Source organism: Psammomys obesus, unplaced genomic scaffold (genome assembly GCF_907164565.1).
Source record: "Psammomys obesus unplaced genomic scaffold, mPsaObe1.curated_primary_1811, whole genome shotgun sequence".
Lineage (NCBI taxonomy): Eukaryota > Metazoa > Chordata > Mammalia > Rodentia > Muridae > Psammomys > Psammomys obesus.
This window is the reverse complement of record NW_026596085.1, coordinates 1,216,250-1,234,191: the sequence shown is the minus strand read 5'-3', so window position 1 is coordinate 1,234,191 and position 17,942 is coordinate 1,216,250. Positions and strand designations below refer to the sequence as shown.

The following is a 17,942-nucleotide window of genomic DNA, read 5'->3' as shown; positions in this document are numbered from 1 at the left end:
CTATCTATCTATCTATCTATCTATCTATCTATCTATCTATCTATCTAATGTGTGCCAGTGCTTGTGGAGGCCAAGAGGACATTAGATCCCCTGGAACTAAGTTACAAGTAGTTATGAGTTGTCTGATGTGGGTTCTGGGAGCCAACCTGAGTGCTTTTAAAACTTAACCGTTAAATCATCTCTTAGTAATTTTAAAACATACACACCCGTATATCATTTCATTCAGAAGTATAGAAAGTTAGTAGTCTTGTTTCTCCTCCTTGCATACCATCCAGAGTTTGTTGTGAGTTTTCTTTGTAAAGGATGACTGATGATCAGGTAGCCAGGCCTGGGAATGGATAGAATAGACACTGTTATGTTTGGGGACGTTTACTTGGGTTCTATTTCCAGACATGGTGTTAAAAGCACAGTTCCTGGGCCCTGGGAGATGGCTCGGTGGGTAATGCATGTGTGCGGCCGTAGGGACCTGAGTGTGGCCCCCAGCATCCAAATAAAGGTCCTGGTGGGCACGGCAGCCCCTCTGTAACCCCAGAGCCCCCGAGAAGGACTTGGGGCTCCCAGGATAAGCTGGGTAGTCACACACGCCACATTGTCAAGCCCCTGGTTCAGCAAGAGACCCTGCCTCCATGTCTGTGGCTTCAGTGCAAACGCGCACACACACACGCTTTCACATGCCCGTGTCCACACGTATGAGCCCCCACATGCATGCATATACATTCTAAGCACATGAACGTACAAAAACCCAATTCCTGGTGTGAATTATGTGTTATAGCTGAGGAGGCCTTGTTTCTAGAATCCCAGGAAGTTGTAGTAGATTCCTGACCGGGCTCATTGTACCTCTAGAGCTGTGACGTCCTCTTCTCAGCAGACTCCCAGTTCTCTGTCCGCCTCAGCTCAGCCTTGCGCTTCTGAGAACTAGCAGTCAGTCCAGAACCCCCTTGGCACCTTCCCGCCGTGGTGCTGTGTGGCTTTGGGCAGCCAGGCCGTTACCATGTCTTTGTTATTACGTGGCTGCTTAGGATAGGAAGTGCTGGTCTGCCCACTCCATGCCACAGCTCTTCCACATCCTCCACAGAATTATGCCGGCATTTCGTCTCTCTTCTGTTTCCTGTGTCTTCTGGGTCTTCCTGCTTGTTGGTAAAATCTACTGATGTGTTCGGGGCACCCGTCTTTAACAGGAAGTCATCCTTGTTCAGTTAGCTTCTTCCTGTAATGGCCCATCTTTTCTCCTCCTCACAGGAAGAACAATCTTCCCAAAGAGTGGTCTGTTCCTGTGCTAGGGAGGAGCCTGGGCCTCATGTAGCCAAGCATGCGCTCTGCAGGCTTAACTTTGAGGGCGGGAATATTTTTAGCAAAATGTGGCCATAGCTTGAGTCCCGCTTAGGAAGGACCACTCTGTCTCCCATGATGGAAAGAGTACAGAGGCCAAGAGAATTTCCAGAGACTTCCCAGGAGGGCGGCAGCCAGCGCGGGAGGGGCTAGTGCCGGAACTGGCCTGCTGTTCTCCAACATCTAGAAGTAGAGGTCTGCCGCCTGTTCCCACCCAGTCTGCCTGTACTTGGGGCTGATGACCCGGAGGCCCCCCAGGCCCTGCGTCCTGAGAGCCTGCCCTCTGGGCCCTGCGTCCCGAGAGCCTGCGTGCGCTACGCATGCCTGTTGTCTTTTGTTTCTGCAGCAGAGAGTTAGTCTCAGGCCTTCTCTGGATCTGCTGGAAATGCCCTATTCCTGATTCCACAATCTAGAATGACCACACAGAAACAAGACTTACATTAGACACAACAAAACCAACCAACCAGACACCAGCTCTTCCGCTGCAGACCTGAGGAGAGTAAGGAAGGAAGATGGTGGCTTATTTGGAGGAGCAGGCTGAGAGCAGGCGGGGGGGGGGGGGGGGGGGGGGGGTAACTTCCTAGGCTGGGAAAGGAGGGAGTAGCATCTTTTCTATATTTGCACAGGCTCGAGGCCCGAAACCTGTGTTTGTGTTCTAGCCCTTTGACCCTGCCACTTCTCTTCAACTTTTTGGTTTATTTGACTTTGTTTTGTTACATTTATTTTTAGGATTGTTTTATTTTCGATGTCTCTGTGTGTGAGGGTATGCGTGTGCACTGTGTGCACATGGGAGCCCTCAGAGGTCAGGAGAGGTGTGAGGGCCCTGGAACCGGAGCTGCAGATGGTTGTAAGCCACAGTGTGGGTGCTGGGACTCCATCCCAGGTCCTCTGCAAGAGTGAGGTTAACACTGAGTTCTCTCAGGCCCCAGAGTTTTGTTTTGAAGACACAAGCTCTCATTAAGTAGTCCTGGCTGTTCGGGAACTCCACTGTAGACAGGTTAGCCTGGAGGTTGCTGCAGTGCCTGCGCTTCCGTGTCGGGAGTCCTAGATGACTGGCGCTCACTGACATCCGCAGCCCCCTCTCGACCATGTAAAGATCAGCCTCTTAGGAAAAGCTTCTGTGACACACGTAAGCTCTGTGCCAGACAGTTGGGCTAGGTCTCGTTGTCTTTGGCTTTGAAAATTCCAATTCTTTTTTTTCCCCTCGTATTCTTTCTCTAGCCTTTTTCAAAAAACAAGATTCAATAAAATTCCAGGCTAGGAGCTGGAGAACTGGGCCAGTGGTCAGAGCACTTGCTGATCTGTGGAGGACCCAGGTCAGTTCCCAGCACCCACATGGTGTGGTGGTAAGGGCCCCCTCCGCCAGCCCGGCACCTGTATGACTCTTGGTCTCCTCTTGGTCTCTCTCCTCCCCTGCTCTGCTTCCCCCTCTCCTCTCACAGTCTGCTGGAGGCCGCCGGCCATATTGAGCCTGGACTCTCCCTCTGCCTGCTTTCTCCCATGTCTACAGTGATGTCTCCCTGCCTTAGCAGTGCTCATGCCCACCTTTATTTACTTTTCATTCACTGAACAGTGAAGTCACTTTAGAAGTTCTAGCCAGTGTTTGGTTGGTTTTAGTATTTAGCTTTTTTTCTGCTTTGTTTCGTCTTTTTATGGCTCTATTGTGTGTGTGGGGCGGGGCTTCCTGCTGCAGCTCAGCCTGTCCTTGAGTCCACTACCCTCCCAGCTCAAGCTCCTGAGTGACTGTGGAAATGGGGTGCTGGCCTAGTCTTTCTGCTTCATCGTCACACTGGCAAGTATGTTTTTCTGCCTCCCAGTGAATGGTGTGAAGTGAGTACTTTTGCAGAAAATGGCTTTAATCATGTCATTTCCAATGAGTTTCTTCTCTCCCTCTTTCCCTCTTTGTCTCTTTTCTCCTCTCTCCCAACCTTGGACATGTGGGGCTAGTGCTCTGCTATTGAGTCATCTATTCACACTTTTCTTTAGTGTCCAAGTATGTACTTACCTGTAAGTTCAGGCTGAAGCAGTAGAGTTGTGAGTTCAAGGTCAGCCTGCCTCAAATAACAAGAGCAGGAAAACAAACCAACCAAAGCCCAAACATAGACAACTGCTTCACAGCTTGGTGGGAAGTGCCCAGTTGCCTGCTCTGAGGCTGCTCTGGTCTTATTACTCCTTCATTTCAGCAGATGCCCCATAGCGTGGCTTTCCCTCAAGGAGATGGCGTGCTGGTCTCGTGTGTGAGTGTGACAGTGACGGCCGACACCGGCGCTCCAAGATGGGCTGTCCTCTGTGCCGGCAGAGAGCTGAGATTGGGCATCCAGGGTCTGTTGCCGCCTCACTGTTACTGCCTCGGAAGGGCTTCACACCCTGACAGCTCAGCTGGGCAGGAGGAGGGGAACGCTGACTCACCTGGGGAGATGCACTGTGAGGCCTCAGAACCAGAAAGTGCTGTTTTCAGGATGGTTAGTCATTAACACTTATTTGTTCAAGGACTCGGGCAAGAAAATCAGGAATCGCATGTCTGGATTGAACACACCCCTGTCCCTCTTCAGACATCTTTTTTATGTCTCAAATGATTTCCAAAAGCAGACCTTGTTAGTAGCAGATAAAAAGAAAATATCTTCTGGGAACTTAGTGTTTTAATCATTAATAGTATTGATTGATGGTAGAACTAACTGGCTGCTGTTTTTGTAGTGTACATGATTGTGGGTTGAAATGACTTTTTACAAGAGAGAAAAGCAAAGGTCCTTTGCTGACCTAAGGTCAGCTCCACCTGCCAGGTAGCACTGGGGTGATGTGCTCGTTGGGTGGGAGCTGCAGGTTGGGGCAGGCCTGACAAAAGGCAGGAGACTGGGCTGGCCAACCTGGCCAGGGTAGCTGCCCACAGCCTCCTCCTCCTGCTGGGGTTTCAGAAGACATTCTTCTCCGTTCCCCAGACGACCGCTTTAGTTGATTAGTTTGTAAGTAGGTGGCTTGTTTTAGAAATACTTCTGTAACTCAGACATTCCTGTTTATTGTTATTTCATCTGATAATTATTTTTCAAAGACAAGGAGTGTTTGGGAGAAGCTGGTATTTGGCTGTAGTGTTCCAGGCTTGACCTGGATGGTGTTTCTGAATTTATTGATTTGCACAGTTGTTTCTTCTTCCTTTAGGGTTTTGCCCAGAAAGCTATTCCCAGATATCTGTGTGGCCAACGCCTTCAGATGTGTGTCTCTCATTCTCCTAAGAGTGCTGTGTCATTCCCCTCAGTGCTCCAGCCTAGCCCCTGTGAGTGTTCCAGCCAGTGCTCCAGCCTAGCCTCTCAGTGCTCCAGCTCTGACACAGAGCCCAGTATCCCGCGCCTTCTTTTCTTTCAGCATGTTCTGCCTTCATTCTGTTAGTTTGCCTCTAACACCTGAGGTCCTTTGCCCTTCTCTTCCCTGAAATATTTCTTCAAGAATAAATTATGACTTTTCACCGTAGTTTAGCCAGGTCAGTAACTGCTTCTTCCCTTTAACTTACTCTTGGTGGCTGTCTTGGTGGCTGTGTTTATCTGCCATCTTGAAGCCTCTTTGTAGTTAACCTGTCCCGCTTACTGTAGGTTATCTGGCTCATATCTCTTCTCTGAAGACCCTAATCTGTTTGCATATGATTTTGGTGATGGGCACCTGTGTTTGTTCCTGGCTGTGTCCTGATGTGCTGTAGTCACCATTCGTTCTCCATGGTGTGGCCTACATTCTGGCCGTGTAACAGAGCAGACATCCCCCTCTCTCCCGGCATTAGGCACTCATGGCTGGATCACAAAGGGGAGCTCGGGATTGCAGAAATGCCTGTTGTCAGCCTCGAGCAGATTCGCGTGTTTGAAATTTCAAGCTGGTGTGTTGGTGTATGGAGGGAGTCCCTCCGGTCCCCCTTTATGAGTCTGTTAGTGGAAAGAAGCAGGCAGAGATAGGGCAGGGCCAGGCTCGCCCTCTTACTCGCTTTCCTCCCTCTGCCATACATACACATGTCTTGGCAATGCAACCAGCATCTAATTTAAAGCAACATTTAGTATTTGCACATAACCTTTTCTCAATTTAAAAGAGATAGCTAGGCAAGGTCAGGCCTTTATCTAAATCAGGGAAGAATGTGTCTCAGTCTGGAGAGATGGATTGCTCTGCAGGGTTGGCAAACAAGGGACAGTTCGGCCATGGAGAAACACATTGCTTTAACACTGATGTGGCCACCAGCCTTGACAGCAAGCTATTTAGGATCAAGTGTTTTAGAAAAGGTTCCCATCACGTCGTGATGTTAGCTTGGGAAGCATCAAGGTAATGGCTTGATGTGCAGCCTCAGTAAGGAGAAAGAATTCTGTCTTTTAGGATTTTTTGTCTCTTTTTTTGAGACTGGCTCATGTCTGCTTAGTCTGGACTTGCTGTGTAACTGAGGGTGACCTTGAACTTCTGATTCTCCTGCCTCTGCCTCCTGAGTGCAGAGTTACGGGCGTGTCTCCATGCCTAGCTTTGTGTGGTGTTGGAGGCCAAGTTTTGTGCTACTGTGCAGGCACTCTGTCAGCTGAGCTTCCCGCCCCCAGCCCTTGTCTACTGGAATTTTAAGCTCATTGGTTGTCTTAGGCAATTGAAGTCCATATTTTGATGCCACTACCTCCAGTGGAGGTTATTTCCTCAGGACCTGCTGTTCAAGGAGAAATTCAAAATGGATGATTAAGCCTGGCCTGGTTCCAGGCCTTGGCTTGCAGATTTAGAAAACACTCGGGGGGCAATGTTGACCTTGGCGCCGACTATATCACTGAATTATTTTCTCTGCATTGTTGTATCTCATGCAGACTGTTGATGGCTGGTTTTCCCAGCTAGTGAGGAGCCTCGATACTATGCTAAAGACAAAATAGCTTTGGAGGACTCAGACTGCTCAGACCTTAATTGTTGGCTATAGATGAGGATTTAGTCTATGGATTGTTTAAATGGCCATACTCCCTGTTGCTTCCAAGTTTGATGGGCTACCTATGCTTTTGAGGAACTAAAATTCACTCTAACAAGAACCGCGCACATCTGCGCTCACACAGCCTCCCTCAGTTTCACTGAGCTGACGGTAGAAGTAGCATTTGTGTGTGTGTGGTGAGTAAATGGCACAGGGCTAGACTTTTGTGGTGGTCTCTAAAGAAGCTACCTTAGGCAGGGTGGTGTGGCCCACAGTGTAATCCCAGCAGAGGCAGGTGGATCTTTGTGAATTACAGGCCAGCTTGTAGGTGCTAGCAGGTTCTAGGATAGCCAGGGCTGCCCAGAGAAACTGTGTACTGAACCCCCCACACACAAATGTTACCTTAGTACCCAGATTGGTCACTGGCATCATATATGGTCTGTGCCAGTCGTGTGTGATAACACTTCATTGACGTTTTTGGTTTTTTTTTTTTTTGTTTTTTTTTAGCAACACTGAGGTTGGAGCCTGGGCCTGTGTGCTGGGCTCCAGCCCTGAGCTTTACCCCAGTGGGAGTGTGATTGAATTTTATAAATGTTCTCTTGTTTTAAAATAATGAATAAGCTCCACAGAGTGACTTCCCAGCTCCCCGAAGGGTGGAGCTAGCCAGCAGCGTCTCTGTGGGCAGTGTCACCATGGGCCGCGTCTCCGTGGGCCGTGTCACTGTGTGCCATGTGTGTGTCCGTGGGTACTGTCATCATGGACAGTGTCACCGTGAGCCCATCCACGGATGTGATTTCATGTGGCAGTTGCCCGAGTGATTCAGGGTATGCTCCTCCCATGGCTGCGGCCCGTGTCTCTCTTGAGCAGCTATGATTAGATTGGTTATGTTTAGGTCCAGTGAGGTTGTTGGTTTTTGTTTTTTTTTCTTTTTTACAGTTTACTCACTTAAAGGATATAATTCATTATAACCTTTCACTATTAACTGGCATTGGGTGTTCCTTCCTTCCTTCCTTCCTTCCTTCCTTCCTTCCTTCCTTCCTTCCTTCCTTCCCTTTCTCTTTCCCTCCCTTCCTCCCTCCCTTCCCTCCCTTCCTTCCTCCTTACCTCTCTCCCTCTTCATGCTGTTGATTCTTTTTTTCCTCCTCCTCTTCTTTTCTTTCTCTTCCCCTGCCCCGCCAAGACAGTGTTTCTCTGTGTAGCCTGGCCTGGAACTCGATTTGTAGGCCATACTGGCCTTGATGGACATTTGGAATGCTTGCACTTTGTATTTGCAGATGTGATCTCTGTAAACACAGGTGTTAATTAATGTGACTGTGTTTAGCCTGATCTTCAACATAAGCACCATTCTTTGCTATGGGAGACAGCCACATCAGAACTCTCATGTGGAGCTTTTCCCCTGAGTTTCTGGTGTTGGTTGGTGAGAACAGACTTGGTGAAGAGTGTAGCCTCGGCTTAGTGTCTGGGATGTCCTAATCACTCTTCTGGGAGCCATCTACATGTACACTCACATATGCCATTAATAGTTTGTGAGACAGGTCATTCCCTTTCCAGAAACAAATGAAAAACAAGCAATAGCAGAACAGAAGCATAATCCTGGGCCAGGGCTAGAACATTTGCCTCCCAGGTGAGCCCAGGTCCACCCCTAGAACCAAAAGGAGGAGGGTTGGGGAAGGAAAGGAAGGATGCTAAAGTGACCACCAAAGAAACATAGTGACACAAGCCCTGAGAGGTTGGAGCAGGACTAGGGGTTCAAGGCCAGCCCGAGTATGTGAGAATATGTCTCAAAAATAAGAGCCCCAAATCTCTGCATTCCGTGAGCCAGCTTTCGGCAGGGACTCTGTGTATAAGCTGTAAACTTAGAAGTTTTTTTTTAATACTTAATTTTTTTGTTTGAGTGTTCTGCTGAATAGATGTTTGTGCCATGTGCATGCCTGGTACCCAGGGAGCCCAGAAGAGGGCCCCGTATCCTCTGGAACTGGAGTCATAGAAGGTTGTTAACTGCCATGTTGGTGCTGGGAATCAAACCTGGGTCCTCTGCAAGAGCAGATAGAGCCTCTAGCCCTGGCCCATCTGCCCAGCCCTCCTTAGTTTTAAGAGCTTGAAGCCAAGGGCAGAGTCAGTGAAAGAGTCTCACACTGAAGTCTGCTGGAGCATCAGCCTTACTAGCAGAGTTAATGTGGTTCAGATTTGGGGACTTTCCTGGAATTAATCTTGATCTGAAAAACATTGTTCACACACTTTGCAGATTTTCAGCATCTAACAAACTGGAAATTAGGAAGCGAGTCATGTGTGTCTTTTTAACTAGTTTATTTGGATGATGTGTTGAGGTAGGAGCTCAGCATATCCAGTGCTCTGGCTCTCGACCTGCAGGTTGTGCCCTTTGTGGGCTGTTGAATGCTGTGTCACGGGGCAGCAGATCAGATGTTTAAATCACACTTCATAACAGCAGCACAGTTACAGGTCTGAGTAGCAATGATTTTTTTTTTTTTTTCCCAAGACAGGGTTGTCTCTGTGTAACTCTGGTTGTCCTAGAGCTCTCTTTGTAGACCAGGCTGGCCTTGAACTCTGAGATCCACCTGCCTCTGCCTCCTGAGTGCTGGGATCACAGGTGTGTGCCACCACCCCCAGCTTGCAACAAAATAATTTTATGATTGGGGGTCAGCACAACAAAAGGAACTGTATTAAAGGGTTGCAGCGTTAGGAAGGCTGAGATTAGCAGCCAATCCAAAATTGGTAGATAAGTATCTAAATTGCAGGTTATTTGTTGTGATTCCAAGACAGTTTAGTTACACTTGCTTGCCCGCCCGCCCTCCTGCCCGCCCTCCTTCCCGCCCTCCTTCTCTCTCTCCCTTATATTTTTTACATGAGCCATCTCCCTTCATTGGAAATAGTTTCTTCGTCAGGATGTGCAGACTCAGACTCCGTTGAGTTCCTCATGGGTGGGAGCTGGGCAGGCAGTCATGCGCAGTCCTCCGCACTGAGCCCTCTTCAGTGGTGCTTATGTCGCCACTCATGTTTGAGTTCCTTGTAAGGAATGCAGCAGCAGAAAACCATGTAGGCTGCCAGTGCCATGTTTCCCCATGCTGCTGCCTCTCCTGCGGTCAAGATTGGCTTTGGTCCTGATGCTGAGCGCCCCACTCCCAAGTATGGGTGCTTCAGGCAGCACGCCCAAGAGGTGCATTTCCTGAGTTAACTTCCTTTGTCGTTGGAGTGATGTGTGTATTGTGTGCTAGGAATCCACAGGTCCTTAGCATGTATTAGCTCTTTTAATAGTGTGTGGATTCTCCTAAGACGTTGCGCAGCGGAGGAAATTGTGCGGCACACACCCACACAGGCAGCATGGCATAGGTGTCCACCTGCAACATATGTTCTCTCATGCTCACACATGCTCGTTTCAGAACAAACCCCACTTCCTGTTCTGTTCCTCTTGGCGGGGTTGTCACTTCAGACCCCAGAGGTGCTAAGGCTTAAGAGTCCAGCTCTCTTGCAGTGGCGGGTCCTCGGGCACGCTACAGGGAGCCTCGTGCCACCTGCTCCTTACTGCCAGCAAACACAGAAAATACTCCATTTGCGTCGGATAGTGGGCTTTGAAGACTGCTGCTTCTCAGAGGTGACCAGCCAAGACTGCCAGCTCCCTCGGGACAGGGACATGCCATTAAACACTCTCAGATCAAGGCCATATGCCCTGGAGTTAGCCACTGACCATGGGGTTCATCCGAGATCCTGCAGGGCCTCGCAAAGTTCCACTTCACCCCATGTGTAATTACAACATTAATTATAGAATTTCTTGGATGTCTCTCATTCTGGAAGAGACGGTAAACTTAGTGTGACTAAATTCTGGGGCAGTGTCCACAGCCACAGTAACTCTTGGCACTTGGGAGGTTCTTAGTATTTGCTGGCTGCGTCAGCGAGCGTTTCAGCCTCTGCTTCATGGTGCTTTCTAGTTAAGATACCATTTATCCTCCATTTCGGAAAAACCAGCCCTGGTACTCTTGCTTGTAGACACCTCATTCCCTGCGTCTTTTGTAAGAAGTTAACTGGGACACTGTCAGTCAGGCTGTTTCCAGTGCTTACTTTACGTTCGTGACTGCACCCGCCATTCTTTCCCTCCTCTCCTTCCCATTGTTTCCTGGCTTCCCTGCTCTGGTACTACCATCTTTCCCCCTTCTGTTTCCCAAGTGTCAGTTTACCCCAGGATGCCTTCCCTGGCCGTCCCCTCTTCTCACGCCCAATTCCTTCTGGGTGATGTCATTCGCAGCGCCACTCTCCCTCCTACGCTGATGGTTGCTGCAATCTCTATATTCATGCTCGCTCTTCCCTGCTGCCCACTCCTTTGCTTTGACTCGCCACATGTTAGCAGTGCAGACAGGGGTTATGAACCAAAGCTCATGTGATTTTGTTTCTTTTTTGGTTTTTCCAGACAGGGTTTCTCTGTGTAGCCTTGGCTGTCCTGAACTCACTTTGTAGACCAGGATGGCCTTCACCTCACAGAGACTCACCTGCCTCAGCCTCCCTGAGTGCTGGGGCTACAGGCGTGCACCACCGTGCCTGGCTTCATGTGATTTTCACTACCGATGAGGAAACTAAAGCCAGAGCCTAGTCTAGGATCAAAGAGCTAGTTTATATCAAAACTGGAATGGAAAACTAAGTCCCTTGATACCTGGAACCCCAAATTATAAATCCCTGCGGCATCCCCCTCCCAGACGGCTGCTCTTGTCGGTGCTGTGCCCATCCCTGCACCCCGATTTACCCTTGGTGGCTGCCAGCGACACCTTCACTCTACAGAAGTTTCTCCTTTGTTTCTGTACTCTAGGGGACACGCTTGGTTTTGATGAGCTAATTTCGCCTGTTGAGGAAACATTCCTGATTCATGCATTGTTTAATGTGGCTTCGAGGGTTGGTCTGTTATTTATTCCCTGCTTAAAAAGAATTGTCCCAGTGGGTAAATAATAAAGGCTGCCCTGGTGTGTGGACCACTCAGGGCTGGAGATGGTTTTCCACCTTTCTGAGAAGATTAACGATAACAGTCTGAGACTGAGGCAGCCATAGATGAAATGACCTTCTTTCCTGACTCCTGAGGTGGAGCAGCATTCATCATAAGGTGCATTCAGTGCTCTGTCCCATGCCTCACGGCACCTTTCACACTCACGTAGTGTGTGTTGTCCGATCTCCTCAGCTTCTCGTCTCTTCTGTGCGAGGCTAGTGTTGGGAGCTGCTGAGTCTGTTGGCTTTTGGTGATCAAATTCCAGAACCTCACAGAGACACTGGTGCCCTCTTCTCTCTTCTGATAGTAATTGTTTTAAGACTTTTTACTTCTCTTGGGGGATGGGTGTGTCAGCAGCGCCAGAAGTCTGCTTTCTCCTTCCACGCTGGGTTGTAGGGATGGAGGGAGCTCAGGTCCTTGGGCTTGTGCCTGGGACCCTCTTGTAAAAACATGGAGCCAGAGGATGATGGAGACACACTTCTCAGCTGGAGAGCAGGTGCCTGGTGATGTGCAGTCAACCCAGAATTCTCAAATGAACTGTCAGATATAAAGGCATCTTAGACTCCGGCTGGGCGTGTCAGCCAAGACTAGTTGAGTGTAAGCTAAGCACCTGGACTTCCATTCTCTGGACATCCCATCAGACGCTCTCAGGGAAGGAGCTGCCCCTGCTTACTTGCTCACTGGTGATCACTGACTTACTTAGTCACAAGGGAGTGGAAGAATCGGAGTCTAAGCTGAGGTCTGCTTTTCCGGGAAGCCTGCGCTTTCTCCACTGCCCAAATCTGTGGGGAACTCACCATCTCTTGGTTCCTCCTGCTCCTTTTATTCAGCCACGTGTAGAGGACAAATCTTTGAAGGAAGTTTTCTGAGTGACAAGGAGCAGGGCATATCTTTTGCGTGGGTGCGGCTAACCCAGCCAGCCGCCAGTGGTATAAGCACACCGGGGAGCTCAGCTTCTCAGCGCCTGAAGTGGCTCCTCTTGTTGCCTTTTATTCGTTTGAACTTGTTTGATGCCTTTGGTAAAATACCATTTGTAGGAAGTCATATATTTGACCTAGAAAGATGAGCTGTGCAGCCAGAACAATCCTATGGTGAGAGTTTTGGGAGAATGCAGCCAGCTCAAACCACAAAAGTATGTAGTCACTGTGTAAGGGAGGTGAGAGGGCGTCTCCTGAGTATGGGAGTTGAATGTCTTAATTCCTTTCAGAAATTGTTTTATAAAGTGAACAAAGTTGACTTAATAAAAAATTATTACTATTTGAAAACTTTCAGAACTGATTTGAAGAATATTAGATAAATGAAGATTCTCATCTTCCAACTTTTTGTTGTTTTAAGACAGGGTCTCACGATAGCTCAGGCTACCTTGGAATTTGCTACAGATTATAGTGGGTGAACAGAGCTTTATTTCTTTAACTATGTAAACTTTGCCTTTTATCACAATATTGACTACACCTACATGTAGAAAAACAATGTTAGAATAAATGCGTGTTTTTTTTTTGTTGTTGTTGTTGTTGTTTTTCGAGACAGAGTTTCTCTGTGTAGCCCTGGCTGTCCTGAACTTGCTTTGTAGACCAGGCTGGCCTCGAACTCACAGTGATCTGCCTGCCTCTGCCTCTCGAGTGCTGGGATCAAAGGTGTGTGCCATCACACCTGGTTTGTTATTATTAAAGTTAAAAAAGCTGTGAGGACACATGCGTGGCAGTCAGAGACTTCATGGAGTCAGTTCTGCCCCCGCCTTTACCTGGGTTTCCCGGACCTGGCTCAGGCTCCACCGCTGTGTCAAGTGCCTGCTGAGCCACTGTGCCGGCCCGAAACCATGTCCTCGGTCAACTGAAATCCTCCTAGGTGTGTATAGCTAATCTACACCAAGAAGTGGCAGGAGAGACTGTGGGCTCGAGGGGAAAGCTGCTGTTCTGTGTACTTGTGAGGCTTTCTGGGGAAGGAGGCTGTTGAAGGTGTGGGGGCCGCGTGAGGTGGCCACATGCTTGCTGGCCTCACTCTGATCTGGGGCCACAGGGCAGAGGGAGAGAACCGACTCCTGGGCTGTCCCCCAACTTGGTGTCCATGCTAGGGCATACACACTTCCCCTCAAGCCCTCGCATGTGCACGTGCCACACACTAAGTACATGTAAAAAGAATCTCCGCTTGAAGAAGCACTAAAGCTCAGTGAAACTTTTCCTAGGCGTCCTCCAGCTTTTCTGCCTTTTTTCAGGGTAGCTGGCAGACTGACCTCAGACATCCTCAGCAGAATTTCTGTCTTTCCCCTGTGAGCTGTGTCCAGTTGTTGTGTGCGAATTGTCACACTCATGTCGCACTCCCTTTCTCCAGCCACCAAGATCTGCCTCTTTCCTAAACATTTCTGTGGAAAGGCTTGACTGTGTGGGTAATGGGTCAGCTTGAAGATAATGGGGACGCTTGGGAACTTTCCTTTTAGATTTGGCGACAGGTGGGCGTGAACCTCAGGCAGCTGAGCTTCGCCCCACTGAGGAGCCCGCAGTGCTGCTGCCATCCTGGTTGCCATTCGAGCAATTTTTAATTTTTATTTTTTAAACAACTGGTTGTAGTTCTTACAGCTGGCACCCTCACTTGAAAGATGGAAAGGAATTAAACTGTTCCCCCAGGGTCCTAGGGTAAGAGAATTGGTAATGCCGTTTAAGAAGTCTTGCATCTTGATGAAGAGAGTCATAAAATTGTTTTGTGTTGTGATATATAAATAATGTATTTTATTTTTGTGGTGTGTGATCTGGAAGTCAATGACAAATAAGTAATTATGAACAAAGAACAGAAAGGGGGACCAGGGTGGCAGAGTGTTGTGTGTCTGTGGGAGAGCTGATATGGACTCTAGCCTTGTGCCCTTCGAAGCAGCTCCCAAGCACCCCAGCCCCCCACTTCTATGAAGGTGCTGCCGTTCCTGTTTGTTGAACATGGAATTAGCCAGATCAAATGGACTACTGACTGGTGCTTTGAGAATTCGGACCCATGGTTATGTTATAGAGAGCCATTTAATGAAGAGGGCATTAAATCCATGATCTCTGAGGTGATCATGGGCTCTAAATGGACCGTGTCTGGGGGTTCTGTTGTGGCGGAGCCTTCTCTTTGGCTGGGCCCCGATCCCCAGAGAGCAGGCGTGCCCTCATGCATACGGCGCTCTCCAAAGCCTCCTGCTCTTTCTGTCCTGACGGTCAGACCTTCCTAACAGCAGCTTCAGTGTGTGTGCTCTGCTGTACTGAGGCCGATTGTGAGGGCGCTGGCCACGGGCAGGTGACCTGGGTCTCTGCTGCTCCCAGCAGCTCGGTGGTTTCATGGCTGTGTACTTCTGACCGTGGCTGCCGCAGAAGACACTCCATCTCAGTACGGGGAGAAGATGGCCCAGGGAGTGAAGTGCGCGCCGCCAGCCCGAGCCTGGAGCTGCCTGAAGTGAAGTAGGCACCACCCCAAGTAGGCACGTGTACACACACGCACACACACAGGCACATACACAGGGAAGGGGTAGAAAGGATTACAAATATAATAATCTTTAAAAAGAAAAAACAAGTGATCAACCAGGGGCTGTGACGCACATCTTTAATCCCAGTGGAGGCAGGTGGATCCATGAGTTCCAGGCCAGCCTGGTCTACAAAACAGAGTCCAGGACAGCCAGGGCTACACAGAGAAACCCTGTGTTGAGGAAAAAACAAAAAATGAAGTGATCATGGGCTGAGATTGCAGGTCAGTGGAGGAGTGCCTATGTGGTGTGTATGCTAGCACAGCAGGGTCTGTTCCTCCCGGGTGAGCCCCACGCCTGACCCGGTGTGCTCAGGCCGTGTGCTCAAGCCGAGGGCACATCCGAGTGGTGTCCCCTGCTCTGAGGCTGCACAGGGTCTTGTGCTCTCCTGGTCACTTTCATTGTTGTTAGGTTTGAGACCAGGCTAGCCTTGAACCCTCAGATTGCCCTGCCTCTACTTCCTGAGTGCTGGCATTACAGGTGTGTGCCACCAAACCTGGCTCCTCTTTTCTGGTCACCTTGAAGGTCTGCTGTCACATTTCAGTAAATTTCTCTAGGTTCGTTTCCTGAGGCCAGTCAGCCTCTGCTAAAGTAAAGACTTCTTTTCTTCTATCCCAGTTTTCCAGCCGAGTGCACACGTCTCTTTGATTATTGTTCCCTCACTGCTTCCATTTTACCAGTTCATTCAGTCCCGCAGTCAGCAGTGGGTATTGTACCAGGCCGTGGGTGGCCCGAGCTGAACAAGGCAGTCCCTACCCCCAAGTGCACAGTCCGTGGGGGAGCCAGAGGTGTAAACAGACGGTTAGAATACCAGTGGCGTCTACGGCAGCCACATCAGTGTGCCTGAGGAGGGAGAACAGTGGCAGCCTCCCAGGTACCTGTTGCGAGGACATTCCAGTCAGAAAAGAGAGCACCACGGTCCTCCCACTCCTGCTTCCACTCTGTCTGTTCTGGGGCCTTAGTGTCTTTGCTCAATTACGAATCTCACTCAGCTAATTGGTGCGGCAGAATTAGACTCTCTTCATTGGCCCCTTTCAAGACCAGAGACGGTTGTTGGTTGATGGATGTCCCAGCTGCCAAGTCCAGGTTCATCTGATGAATGATGGAGACTGTGAGCCCTGAAGAAAGCCCTTCAGAGACAGGCCTTCCCGGCCTCAGACAGTAGGAATGGCCACTGTGACTGCCCACCCCTGTCCAGAGAGGGGAGATGCAGGGGGACGGTGAGAGAGGCACAGGGCGATCCGCCACTTCGCCTTCTTGTCGCAGGGAAGGCTCTTTGGGGAGTGGGGTCCTCGACCTCTGCTCGGAGTGTGCTCCAGGCACCCGTCAGAATTCCAGCAATCAATGGGAGAGCCATGTGTTTACTCTACTGTTTGACTGGAGCCTCGTGACTCCAGGTCTGTGTGGTCACCTGTTGGTGGCCTCTCCGTGTCCCACAGCCGCACCTGTTTCGCTGTCAGTGGGTAGCCCCACCGTTCATCTGGTTGCTTGAGCCATGAACCAGCCAGAGAATCTCACCTCATCCTCCTTCATTTGCTTCTTTTCCCACCTTTATCTCTGTGGCGCACTGGGCATCTGTCAGTCTGTCTGCCTTTCTCTCTTTCTTTACTCTTTTTTTCTTTTTTTTTTTTTTTTTTTTTTTGTTTTTTTGAGACAAGGTTTCTCTGTGTAGCCCTGGCCGTCCTAGAACTCGCTCTGTAGACTAGGCTGGCCTTAAACTCATAGAGATCTGCCTGCCTCTCCTCCTGAGTGCTGGGGTTACAACTGGAATAACACTAGACAGGTGTCACCGGATTTCGGCTTTCAGTCTTCAAATTCCCACTTAGCCACTGGCACATAATAGAAATGTTAAAATGTGGACGCCTGAGCCAGTGCTCATCATCATTGGAGCACTCAGGAGGCCGAGTCAGGAAGACTGTGAAGTTGAGGCTAGCCCGTGCTCTGTAGCACGCCTCTGTCTCAGAAATGAAAAACAAGACAGGCCAGAGAGGTTGCTCCGTACTTGGGGTGCTTGCGACATGGGGCCTGGGATTTAGACCCTGGGGCCCTTGAGCCTCTAAATGACCATAACTCTGTGTCTTCGGGATCGACAGCCTGCTGGCTCGTGTGTGTGTGTGTGTGTGTGTGTGTGTGCGTGCGCGCGCGCCCTCGTGCGTGCACACATGCTCCTTAAACAGTTATTTACAAACTTCATTTTAAGTGACCTTTCCTCTGATAGAAAACTGTTTTTTAAGAAAGTGCTCTCGTGCTGTGTGTTTCACTGCTGTAGTTCTTGCCACAGTGGAGAAGCACTCGCCTTCCCTTGCACGCCGTTTGGAAGCACACGGTTCCTCTCCCACTCAGCCTGCTCACTGCCCAGTGCTCCCTTTAGTGCTGGCTGCTGTTGTCTGTCAGCATGCTCTGCTGTCTGTATGTGCACATGCTTCCTCTGTGCATTTTATTTCACCGTGTGGAAAAGAACAGCCATGAGCCAGCAACACTAGCTAGTGAATCAAGACCGGATGTGGGAATGCCAGCTCTAGGTTCCTGCCCAAGTGTTAGCAGAGAGCCTTGTGAAACCCCCTTTCAATTATCAGGTGCCTGTGTGTCAGTCGATTCTGGAAGTGATTCTGGAAGTGAGGCGTGCTGAGGGATGCAGGAGGCTCTGTAGTGAATTGCTGGCCAAGGCTGTGGGGACAAGCCTGTAAGTTTTCACCAGTAGTCTCCTTGCCGGTGGGAGTCACATTTCACAGAGTCTTGTCAAAGAACCATACATTAAAATATCCACTCTATGCGGCACTTCTGTAGCACTCTGAAATGACTTTTCCTTTACAGTGAAGAGCCTCAGAAAGAGAGTAATTCCTAAGCTGTTTCTGTTTCTTGCTATTTTAGGGGACATCACCCAGAAAGGCTATGAGAAGAAAAGGTCCAAACTTCTGTCTCCTTATAGCCCGCAGACCCGAGGTAAGCACGAGAAACGGTTTCAGTGTTTTTAACCTGAGAGATGCTGACCTAATAGATCTCTGTCAATGGTTTGTCGTCCCGCTCCCCACCTTCTCACAGGGAAGAGAAGCAGAAGGCAAGAACAGAGGAAAAGATTCTCAGCTATGCACTAGGCACTTTAAAGACGCCCGAGGCCACCGCACTGTTTGCATAGAGCTTGGGTGCTGGTGTGTAAAAAACTGAGACAATTCAGGGACAGAATATTCCAGGCTGTGGAAATGTGTGTGTGTGTGTGTGTGTGTGTGTGTGTGTGTGTGTGTGTGTGT

General features: G+C 49.4%; 1 protein-coding gene across 1 annotated transcript in view; it reads left to right on the top strand.

Moving 5' to 3' along the window:
• Dip2b (disco interacting protein 2 homolog B) overlaps nt 1–17,942 on the top strand; it is a 153,359-nt gene that overhangs the window by 43,928 nt on the left and 91,489 nt on the right. Inside the window, exon 2 of the mRNA XM_055626842.1 lies at nt 17,566–17,637. Coding sequence (XP_055482817.1) covers nt 17,566–17,637 — 72 coding nt within the window. The remainder of the gene's footprint in view (nt 1–17,565; nt 17,638–17,942) is intronic.